This window comes from Elgaria multicarinata, chromosome 4, assembly GCF_023053635.1.
Source record: "Elgaria multicarinata webbii isolate HBS135686 ecotype San Diego chromosome 4, rElgMul1.1.pri, whole genome shotgun sequence".
Classification (NCBI taxonomy): Eukaryota; Metazoa; Chordata; class Lepidosauria; order Squamata; family Anguidae; genus Elgaria; species Elgaria multicarinata.
The window spans coordinates 50,821,652-50,833,995 of record NC_086174.1 but is presented as its reverse complement, the minus strand read 5'-3'; the positions used below and the strand labels follow the sequence as shown (position 1 = coordinate 50,833,995).

Below are 12,344 nucleotides of genomic sequence, written 5' to 3'. Positions count from 1 at the left end.
CGTGTGCCCCCTCCCCCGCCGAAGGAAGAGCTGGGTGGAGAAGGGGCGCAACAAAAACCTCTCACAAATTAAAAGGGAAAGCTCCGCTGAAACTGCCTCTCGTGTATTGGTCTTCACTATTACAGATCTATGGGCACGTGTGTAACAGAATTCCACAACGACGGAAGCCTCCGGCGGGTGCAAGTGGCGCGTCCCTCTCGCCTTCCAAGCGTGCTCTCGCCTTCTCTCGGGTTGTCTCGCCAAATCACGCGAGACAAGTGAATGAATCGACTAGCTGAGGTTAGGGCAGGGTGGCGGCGAGCGATGCTCTTCTCCTCGTCAGCAGGATCCGCTGCGACCCGGGCGAAGCTGCTGCTGCTATGGGGCTGCAAGGCGTCAAGGCGGTTTTCTTCGACTTGGACAACACATTGATCGATACCGCCGCGGCAGGCAGGAGAGCCATCGAAGAGGTACCGGTTGCTCCTTCCCACCCGTTCCCGCGCCATCAAGAAACCAGGAAGCACCATAAGTTTAGTCAGGTAGAAAGGCCGAACGTTAGAGCAGTCTTCCCCAAATCGGTGTCCTCCAGATGTGTTGGACTACAACTCCCACATTCCCCAGCTGCAGGGGTGTGTGTGTGTCAGCGGTTGTGGGAGTTGTCCAACACATTTGGAGGACTCCATGTTGAGAAAAGCTGCGATAGAGCTGTATTTTCAAAGGATTCCTTCTCTGAATCTGGCTATTAAATCTTTTTCTGCTATGACTCTCATAAAGAAGATGTAAACTCTGTCCCCACAACCAGTTCCACCCGGGTGATTCATGCCAAAGGGTAACACTCTCCGCTCTGTGACGGTCAGGGTTCATGGGATCTCCTCCCTTGAAGGTTTTCAGGGGAAAAGGTTCTGTTATTCTCTGTAGGGAAAGGGACACTGGGTGCATTGCATAGCCTTTCTTAGAGCATCATTGTGTACAGATGAAGATAGACTCAGAGGTGAACCTATGGATCTGTGAGTTTTGCTGACAAGGCGGGTGTTGATTACACATTCGGTCACAATTAGCTAGGAATTAGAAGTTAGGCGATTTGTTCTGGGTTAATTAAGCCAGAATAAGAGAAAGCTGCATTATTTGGCAGTGTGCAGGGATAAAGGAGAAGGTTCCTGCACACTTCTTTTTTTAATAGAATTACAGGATGTGAGGGACAGATCTGTTCCGAATCAACAAAATAACACCAACCCTTGAATATGCATCATAATTGTATTTCACAAAATGAGTCATGATTTTCTGTTTCAAAATGGAGGAGAATGGATCTCAGGTATTCTAAAGCAAATGTTTGTTTGGGATAACGTAGCCCAGCGGTTCTCAACCTGTGGGTCGGGACCCCTTTGGGGGTCGAATGACCCTTTCACAGGGGTCGCCTAAGACCATCGGAAAACACATATTTCCGATGGTCTTAGAAAACTGTATTGACTGAACTATGTCATTATAATCTTTTGTATTATTAAAGCTATTGTTATGTATTATTTTCATTAGCAAACCATCCCATGACAATGGATCGTGTAGAGAAGAACGAAAATAATTTTATGGGGAACATGAGGAACAACATGAGGAACTGTATTAAAGGGTTGCGGCATTAGGAAGGTTGAGAACCACTGACGTAGCCTATCTATACGCAGCCAGGGAGGTGGTTAAAAGGATTTTACACAGCTGGGTTCAGAAATGTGGCCTTGTATAGAGAAAGCTCTAGTGTTTGAATATCCAACCTTGCTGTGTGTTACCACTTTTCACAAAAGGGGAGCTTCTATTGTAAATGTAGAATAGAATTAATAGCTCTAGTGCTGCTATCAGGATATGGGTTTAGAGCAGCCCTCCCTTTAATTTTGGCAGCTTTGTTGATTTGTTTAAGCAATGTAACGGGAGCATGGAGTGCTCACAGGTATCAGCTACTGTAATTCCTGTGAATGTTGGAGTTCTCTGTATTGCAGAAATTGTTGTGGCTGACATACCCAAATTCTATCTCATGTGTCACATTGTAGCTGACTCTCATGAGAGAAGAAACATCCACAAATAATGACTGAATGAACTCTAAAAGACAAGACAATGTATTTTATGCCCTTTGAAACAGTGCCTGTGACGTGAATAGGGATTATGTGGCCCTCCAGCTGTTTTGGGACTGAAAATCCAATCAGCCCTAACCAGCAAAGCCAATGATGTGGGACGTTGGGAACTGCAGTGCAGCAACATCTAGAGGGCCACACATTCCCCATCCCTGGTCCACCAGGATTGTCACTTCATAAATACTAGCTTTGTAACTAAAATACTCCAGGAAATACTCCAGGAAATAAAGCCAGACTGCTCACTTGAGGGAATGGTATTAAAGGCAAAACTGAAGTACTTTGGCCACATAATGAGAAGACAGGATACCCTGGAGAAGAGGCTGATGCTAGGGAAAGTGGAAGGCAAAAGGAAGAGGGGCCGACCAAGGGCAAGATGGATGGATGATATTCTGGAGGTGACAGACTTGACCTTGGGGGAGCTAGGGGTGGCAACGGCCGACAGAAAACCCTGGCGTGGGCTGGTCCATGAAGTCACGAAGAGTCGGAAATGACTGAATGAATAAACAACAGCAAAACTATAATTTATCCTTCATATAGCAGGTTCTTATTGTAATCATGCTTTTGTTTATACCAGGGGAACAATTGTAGGATTGAACCTGTTCTGTTTTTGACTGTCTCTTCATAGGTGATAAATGTCTTACAGTCAGAGCATCATTGTGATGAAAGAGAAGCTCGCATGATTTGTGATAAAGTCCAAGCCAAACTCCTCAAAGAATGCCACGATCCTTCTAAGATGTGCATTACTGACCTGAGGATTCAGCACTGGGAGGAAGCTATACAAGAAATAAAGGGAGGAACAGCCAATCGGAATCTGGCAGTAGAATGTTATTTTCTTTGGAAAACTACCCGTCTGCAACATTTGACCTTGGCAGAGGAGATTCGAGGGATGCTCAGTGACCTTAGAAAGATTGTCCGTTTGCTTCTGCTCACCAATGGAGACACGCAGACACAAAGAGAGAAGATTGAAGCTTGTGCTTGTCAACCATACTTTGATGCCATTGTTGTAGGAGGAGAGCAAAAAGAAGAGAAACCAGCATCTTCTATATTTCGTCACTGTTGTGACCTTCTAGGGGTTCAGCCTGAGGACTGTGTGATGGTTGGTGACTCTCTAGATACAGATATTCAAGGAGGCCTGAATGCAGGCCTGAAAGCAACTATCTGGATAAATAAAAGTATAGCTGCTCCAAAAGACACTCCTCCGGTCCCTCACTATATTATTTCTTCGGTTCTTGATCTTCCAGGACTTTTACAGAACAAAGGAAATGCTAACTTAGAAATTAACAAGGTGGCTGGTTTTTGTAATGTGTGTGATAGTTCCACTGGGGAATCTAGGACTTTAGCCTCCTAGGATTCATGTTGAAGCGTATTTTTATATGTGTAGCTTACATTGGTTTTTCTTCAGTGCTTTGTGGTGTGAACATTAAAACAACCGCACACCCTACTTTGGCTACAATTACATTTGATTTCTCCATTCCGTCCCGCATTAACTGTGTTCACATGCTGCACAAACATCAGGAAACCCTTTCAAATATGCCTTTTGTGTTCACTTCTCACAGAAACAGTCAAAGTGTGGCCCTAAGGCCACCCATTCTGCCCATGCAAGCTTATTTATTGAACAAGTTCATATATTTGTTTGAATTCAAAGAGCAGAAAAGTGCTGACCGGAAAATTCTCCATTACTTTTTTTTCTTTAGAAAGAAACTAGTTAATAGCAATCAAATCTATAACCTAGTTAAGCTGAGGTGCTTGATATTGAAAATATAATATTTCTGTTTCCTTCAACGAAACCCAAAGTCCAATCTGGAAGTTTCCAATGGCAGCACATAAGATGATCAGACAAACCAGTTTTCAAAACATTCAATCCAATTTTAAATGCATTAATTTGGAGGCAAGTCCCATTGTTTTCAGTGGGACAATTCAAAGTGTGAGATCAAGATTATGTTGTTGAAAATGAGCTGACACAATGATATAAAATGCAAAACATCTTCAATCCAGATAATTCAGTTTAACTGGCTTGTTTGACTAAAACTGGCTCGTGTTGGCACACTACATCATATGTGTGATTTGACAGGCATAATTGCTTTTAGGATTCTCTTTCTAGTTAGAGAAGTACTATGCAATATGCTGAAAACATGGGATTCCCAAGTTTGCCTCACAATACTATTTCAGGGATGGACATTGCAGGCAAGAATCAGTGGTTAGGAGTGGGATGTGCTTACCTATTGCCCTACCTGTCAATTCTCTCCCATGTTCTCTCTCTCTCAGCCATTTTCCTTAACTTCGTCTGAGACCAGGAATAAACACAACTGGAGAAAAATCAGCTTGGGGGAGGAGAAGTTTATGTATTTAAAGTATTTGATCCTGATGCTCAGCCAAAACGGCTCCTTGAGTGGCTTACACCCAGTGAAAAAAAAAGGACAACCCCTCCCTGCAGGCTTAAAATCTAAAAAGACATGACACACAAGGAAAAAGGGATGGGTAGGGAAGGGATGGGGAAATTGTGTCTTAGCAGGGCTAGTAGAATGACCCTGCTTCCCCTCTCATCTTCCAGTGGGGGAGGGGGGCAGTCTAACTGGAGCAGGCCCTGATGTTCCTTTTGCCTGCTCCTGTCTCCCTCACTCCTTCGGTTACCCAGGGCAATTGATGTCAGTTAGCCTTGTTTGTTTTGTGTGTGTATGTGGGGGTGGGGGTGGTAGTAGCCCAATTGGAGCAGGCCCTGAATTTATGGGGAAGAATTGGTAGGTGGCGGAAGATTAAGTACCACCTTCCTACTCACTGATTTTCCCTGCCAAAGGCCCCCCAACCCAATTTACTGTTACCAGACAAACACATTTACCAAGATAATGCATATTCTGCCTTGAGAAAGAAAAGAGTGAATATGGGCCTAATCTATACCAAGTATAGTAATTTTCACCACTATGAAAGCGGTATAAAAAAGGCAGGAGCCACACTACTGCTTTATAGCGGTATTGAAGCGCACTGACAACCGTTGGGGCCCATTGACACATACCATATACTGCTTTCATACTGCTTTCATAGTGCAATATCCTGCTTGGTGTAGACTAGGCTATGGTTTGAATTTCAATGAAATTTAGTAGGCTAAATTTCATTTGCAATTTAGTGGAGAAGTTCAAGCACAGAAAGTTGTTTGCAATGTATAAAACTGATGGAAAACTATGCCAGGATTCCCAATAAAAAGTTCCATTCTGAAACCACATATTTGCAGCAATGTAGAAGAAGCTATATGAGGAACTGTTCTAGGATTGTGGAGTTAACTCCTGAAAAACTAACATGAAAGATAACAACAACAACAACAACAACAACAACAACAATAATATTTATTTGTTACCCACCTCTCCCACTGGATTGAGGCAGGGTACAACACAAATACAAACACAATAAAATACATATAACTAAATAAAACATTTTAAATTAATACATTATTAAAAGCAGCAACAATAATATTAATTAAAAAATAAAAAATAAAAATTAAAAGCAATAATAATAAAAATCCATCTGGACAAAGAGTTTTGGTATTTTATCATATTCTGCATTCTTGTAAGTTTTTGATACTCTAGAATTTTTACAGTTTTTTGCAGTGTTCTTCAATACAATCATGCCTACTCTCTATGGGGGGAAAATACTCTGTGGGATATACATTCGTGTGAAAAAGAAAGTACACCCTCTTGGAATTGTATGATTTTACATATCAGGACATAATAACAATCATCTGTTCCTTAGCAGGTCTAAAAAATAGGTAAATACAACCTCAGATGAACAACAACACATGACATTTTACACCGTGTCATGATTTATTTAACAGAAATAAAGCCAAAATGGAGAAGCCATGTGTGAAAAAGTAAGTACACCTTTACTGCTTCCATAGGAATTAAGATGCTAAGTAGCGACAGGTGCTGCTAATCAAATGCCCGTGATTAATTGATCATCAGCAAGTATGACCACCTCTATAAAAAACAAAGTTTTTTCAATTTGCTGGTCTAGAGCTTTCAGGTGTGTGTTAACACAATGCCAAGGAGGAAAGACATCAGCAATGATCTTAGAGAAGCAATTGCTGCTGCCCATCAATCTGGGAAGGGTTATAAGGCCATTCCCAAACAATTTAAAGTCCATCATTCTACAGTGAGAAAGATGATTCAAAAGTGGAAAACATTCAAGACTGTTGCCAATCTTTCCAGGAGAGGACGTCCCAGCAAAATCACCCCAAGGTCAGACCGTGCAATGATCAGAGAAATTGCAAAACCCCCAAGAGTTACATCTCAGACTCTACAGGCCTCAGTGAGCATGTTAAATGTTAAAGTTCATGACAGTACAATTAGAAAAAGACTGAACAAGTATGGTTTGTTTGGAAGGGTTGCCAGGAGAAAGCCACTTCTTTCTAAAAAGAACGTGGCAGCATGGCTTAGGTTTGCAAAGTTGCATCTGAACAAACCACAAGACTTCTGGAACAATGTCCTTTGGACAGACGAGACCAAAGTGGAGATGTTTGGCCATAATGCACAGCACCACGTTTGGCAAAAACCAAACGCAGCATATCAGCACAAACACCTCATACCAACTGTCAAGCACGGTGGTGGAGGGATGATGATTTGGGCTTGTTTTGCAGCCACAGGACCTGGGAACCTTGCAGTCATTGAGTCGACCATGAACTCCTCTGTATACCAAAGTATTCTAGAGTCAAATGTGAGACCATCTGTCCGACAGCTAAAGCTTGGACGAAATTGGGTCATGCAACAGGACAATGATCCCAAGCACACCAGCAAATCTACAACAGAATGGCTGAAAAAGAAAGGAATCAAGGTGTTGCAATGGCCCAGTCAAAGTCCAGACCTCGACCCGATTGAAATGCTGTGGCTGTGGGGGGAACTTAAGAGAGCTGTGCATAAACAAGTGCCCTCAAGCCTCAATGAACTGAAGCAACATTGTAAAGAAGTGTGGGCCAAAATTCCTCCCCAACAAGGTGAGAGACTGATAAAGTCATACAGAAAACAATTACTTCAAGTTATTGCTTTTAAAGGTGGTTCTACAAGCTATTGAATCATACGGTGTACTTACTTTTTCACACATGGCTTCTCCATTTTGGCTTTATTTCTGTTAAATAAATCATGACATGGTGTAATATGTCATGTGTTGTTGTTCATCTGAGGTTGTATCTACCTAATTTTTAGACCTGCTAAGGAACAGATGATTGTTATTATGTCCTCTTATGTAAAATCATACAATTCCAAGAGGGTGTACTTTCTTTTTCACACGACTATATGCGTGTGTATGTGTGAATGCATACAAACCCATTTATCAGTGGCTAATGTGAAATGCTTTATGTGTGATAATAATGTACCAACATTGATGTTAATGCTAGCATTTTACAGCAGTGTGATGACAGCACCCTTATGAATATAACTTGAGACTATACACTTCTACTTGATCAACCTTTCTCAGATGTGATGCTCATTGGAATTTGGCTGCCCCAGACAGCTGTTTTGGAACATCATGAAATGGCAGCAAATTTTGTTGTATTTTTACTGTTAGGGAGGTAAAAGAAGTACTTGTAGCATTTTCTGCCTCAAGTGACAAAAGAACTTGCACACCCTTGGCTTGTAAAGGGGGGTGGGTGGTGGCATTTGTTGATCTGCTAGTGACAGCAAAATGTCTTGGATCAAACCCCATCATTAAACGTGTGTGTAACTTTTTCAGTCTCCACACCAGCACTACCTACCACCCACCACCCGTTTTCTTTTTTTGTTTTACTGTTGGGAGGGTCAAGGGGTATTTTCATGGAGTTTTAGTTTTTAATTTCTTACCCTTTCCAAATTAACCTCTCTAATACCTTAAATGTTGTTGTTTGGTGTCATTGGCATGGCTTATTTTTCATGGCGTACAAAAATCTTTCTTCGCAGAGCTAGGGATTCAGAGCAACTGCCATAAACATGTTGCAGGCTTTTGTTTCCCAAACTGTTGATGCTTTTCACTGTATCTTTTGTTGGCATTTAACTGAGATGGGTCCTGAATATTCTCCTTTTTTCTTTCAGCATGAAAACGCATCAGCAACAGAAACAAGCTGCTTCCTTCCTGACTGTAACAGGATGGGTGGGGGGGAGTCATTTGGTTCTATTCTAAACTTAATTCTCAGATACATTGAAAGTATCTGCTCTATGTATATCAGAAATATAAAAGCATTTTTGATGCATTTTTGCATTGTTTCACACCCGTCAATAAACCTGTTGCAGTACCTTCCACTTCCTTTGATATTATAACCTATGTCAGGGTAGGCAGAAGGTAGACAATGGTCCACTGATAGACCACTGGCCAATATTAAGTTGGCCACTTGCTGCTCCTGGGATCCTTGTACAGAATTCTGGACAAGCTGAACCTTGATCTGTTCCTGCAAAGTATTTACATTCTTAAGCACACCCAAGATTGCTTATCACAAGTTAGTCATGTCTCTACTGTGTAGAGATCATGAGTGTATATTCTTGTGTTAGAAAAAGTTATATATTGTTGAACCACAGGGTTAAAAAGAAAAAGGAAAAAAAAGACGAGATCATCCACGACTTAAGTCAGCCTACCCCTAACCTGTATGGTTGTGTATAATATGGTATGGAACATTATATGGTATGGAGGATCTTGACGTGCAGTGCAATCCTATGCATGTTTTACTCTCTGTGTTCAATAGGAAAGCAGGCACAGGATTGCTGCCTTCATGACTATTCAAAGAGGCCTGGTCTTGGCTTTCATGTACTTCTTTTGCATGCACAAAATATAATTATTTCTGTAAAATCCTATAAAGATAGACCTTTTTTGACAGTTGTGCCTTGTGTATGGAAAGCATTTCCCAGGGCTGCACACCTATTTTTGGCACCAGACGAAAACCTATTTATTTGCCTAGGATTTTTAGATCTTTCAAAGCTGAAGGTCCTTGTTTTCATTCAGACTTAACACTTCGGCTGCTCTACTGCTTATTATTGTCAATGCCTTTCATTGCGATTGTCTTTTAAAAAATTTCTGTGAAACCCTCTGAAAGATCTTTGGAAGCAGGGTGTCAAGAAATCCATTTTCTTTCTGTGACCTTGTTGCCTGTAAAAACTCAATTCCGTGAAGATAGGCCTGCATGCACTTGTTAACCCTGCGTAAATTATCTTGTGCTGTTCTGGATTCAAGGCCTTCAAGGGCCAAGCAGAACTCTTGCCAGTTAGACTGAATGATTTCTTCTGCGCTTCTGTGAGAACTGTCGCTCCACTCCCACCAGCCTGAGCAACCTCTTGTCCCTGCCTACACTGTTGGGACCTAGTGTAACCCTTCACACAGGATATAAAATATGCTAAGAAAAGAAAGAAACAGGATAACTCCAGCCAGTCCAGTTGAAAGATGAACATACTCAGTACTGAAATACACTTCAGGAATTCTTAATCGTTCCATTGGTTTTATTTTTCATGGAGAAATGTGGATTTAGGAAACACAATTTAAATAAACATTACTTTTATTGCAATAAATATAATAGACAGCAGGTGGCGTATACAGACTTCCATATGCTTCTTGTGGTGGTAGCAGGTTTCTCTCTCTGGGGAGTTAGTCAACTTATCAGGTAAACTCTCAGTTTTTTTAGGCAGGTAGATGAGAGGCAAACTGTAGGGTAGTCTTCCCCAACCCGGTGCTGACTGGGGGGTTATGAGTGATACAGCCCAACATATTTGGGGGACACCAGGTTAGGGAAGGATCCTGTAGGGAATGGGCATCACTTTGATGCTTTGCTTGTGAGTTTCCAGAAGCATATATGACTGCGTGGTGATCCACTGTGATCTGTTTGGGACACTTTGTAGACAAAATCACTTGCCTCCATTCTAGTCTGGCCTCTACACTGGTTCCAGATTTGTCCCAGGAGGTTTCCAGAGCCTCTTCATATTGCAGTTGCTTGCAAGAGTTTCAGCTGTTCTGACATGATGTGGACAAAGTTCTTGTAACTTGTATTAGACGCTTGCCCAGCCCAATTCTAACATGTTGGCTAAGGCTGGCTGAGTTTATTAGCGCTCTAGTTCATGTTCCAGGGCCTTGTATAACCTTCAATGAAGAAGCTCATCGGACCCAAATAACCTCACATATTCCATTCACTTGCAAGGTGGTACAGCAGGTCGTAGTGAGTCAAGTCCAGATTCTTGTTCTTCTTTGGAACTTGAATTTGGCTAGGTTTTTGGACAGATACTTCCTTGGCCGTACTGATTGATGACCTTAGTCAGGAGACATATATGCAGAGTAGGTCCTGTTTGTTTTTCCCAGACATCTCAGCAGCTTTCAAAACCATTGGCCACAGTATCCCTTTGGAACTTCTGGCTGGGTTTGGAGCAGGAATGAAGTGATTCTGTTTGTACAGGGCTGGCTCAAGACATTTTGCTGCCTAAGGCAGAGCAGCAAATGGTACCCTTCCATCCCTAAGTCCAGATGTTTTGGGATTGATGGCCTAAATGGCTGCTTCCAATTCTATTATTCTTCCAAAACATCTGGAGGGCACCAGGTTGGGGAAGGATGTCTTAAGTCCTGGCACATAGTCTCAGAAGCTGGTCAGGTTATTTTGGCATTTGAGGCAGAAAATACAAGTGGCTCTCCACCTTCCTGTGAGTAATAATGCAATTATTATTATTATTATTATTATTATTATTATTATTATTATTATTATTTAAATAATCAAAATTTGCTGCTCTTTCATAATATTTAAAATCTGCTTCCTGAGGCGGCTGCTTCCCTCTTCCAAACGATAGGGACATCTCTGCATTCCTACTTAACAAGAAGGATTCTGGAGGTAGCTCCACTCCATGAGAATGGTGATTTCAGTTGCTGATGATGCAGGGCGCCATCTTGTTATCTTCCTTCCCTGCAGGGAGAGGTTGGGCAAGGTTTGGAGTTCACTGCCCTCATTAAACTGATGACACCCACCTATTACTTCTCCTCAAAACCCAGCACAATAGTGGAATCTCTGAACTGGCACCAACTGTAATAGAAATTTATTGGGAGAAGAGGGCAAGGAATAGAATTCATAGCCTGATCCCAGTCCTCAGCTTGAGATGACGCCTAGCAATTCAGCCATGGGTGACGCAAACTTTTGCTTGCAATGCTTACTTGGTCTTAGCTTTCCTTTAAACAGTTTTACAAGGTAATTAGGTCTATGCATTGTTGCTAGCTGCAGCATCAGCCTGCTCATTCAACTTGTCTCACAACATACACTGAAAAAAACATATAAACAGAGGGAGATCCAGTGTTTTCCTCACATACCATATTTAATTAGAGTAAATGAAGAAGCTGAGACACTTGAGCTTTTTGTATGAGGTGTAAAGACCTTGTGTAATTGTGGAAGAGAAGGCTGTTCTACATGCCATTTGGTGGCATTTTGTACACAGATACGTTGTTTTGTCTGAAACGGTGCCAAGCACTACTTTAATCTTTTAGAGCACATTTTAGTTTGAAGAGCAGCCAACCACACCCATCTTGACAGACCTGAATAATATGCTCCCTTAACAAAAGGGAAAATAAACATTAAGTTATCTTCCTGAAATAGTTTGTTTCCAGGGTATCAGGTAAATGATGTGTTTGGCATAATTTTAATCCTTCAAGGGATGTATTAAATCCAAGTATCAGCAGGACTTTAAAGTAGATTTCTTTGTAAATCCTTCTAGTAAATCTAGGTAGGGGAAAGAAATCCATCCTTATATTAAACAACCATTGAAACTTAACCCCCTGACCCTGGGTGCATCCAGACAGAGGGCTCCTAGTGCTAACTATCCAGATATTCTGTCCCCCCTAATGGAGATTTTGTGGAAAGAGAAAAGAAGGAAGAAGCAATGGGAAAACACAGGCCGGTTACAAGTGGAAGACAAATTCTGTGACTGAGGCAAGATGATTACGTGATAAAGGCCTCATCTAGAAGTACATGGCCCTGTCATTGCTGTTTTTAAAAATAGATTCCAAAACCAGAAACAATCAGGCTTTGTATATAACTGCAAAATATTGACCAAAACGTCTCCTCAAATTATTTTAATAGGCTGACAGTTCAGAATAGCTTGCCCAGATCAGAATAGCTTGCCTGTGTCAAGAAAATGTGGTGTCCATATGCTCCAACTGTTCTAATTTATGAGAGATAGTTACAAGACAAAACAGGGACTATCCCAGGTGAATTACGATCATTCTTTTGTCAGTATTTTTGCGTTTTGGGTGCCTAGTATGTGTTTCTAAATTTGCCATTTTTCA

The 12,344-nt window shown here is 41.5% G+C and overlaps 1 protein-coding gene across 1 annotated transcript; it reads left to right on the top strand.

Moving 5' to 3' along the window:
* Positions 1–296: 296 nt before the first annotated feature.
* Positions 297–4,082, top strand: NANP (N-acetylneuraminic acid phosphatase). The gene is made up of 2 exons (XM_063125626.1): positions 297–449; positions 2,719–4,082. Exons 1-2 carry the CDS (start codon positions 360–362, stop codon positions 3,439–3,441), a joined length of 813 nt encoding a protein of 270 aa, XP_062981696.1. The 5' UTR covers positions 297–359; the 3' UTR covers positions 3,442–4,082.
* The last annotated feature ends 8,262 nt before the right edge of the window (positions 4,083–12,344 follow it).

What these genes read in the sequence shown, in the direction of transcription:
- NANP (XM_063125626.1), top strand. Translation starts at nt 360, where the DNA reads ATGGGGCTGCAAGGCGTCAAGGCGGTTTTCTTCGACTTGGACAACACA. An exon ending in GCAGGAGAGCCATCGAAGAG is followed by an intron (nt 450 to 2,718) that starts GTACCGGTTGCT and finishes GTCTCTTCATAG; the next exon opens with GTGATAAATGTCTTACAGTC.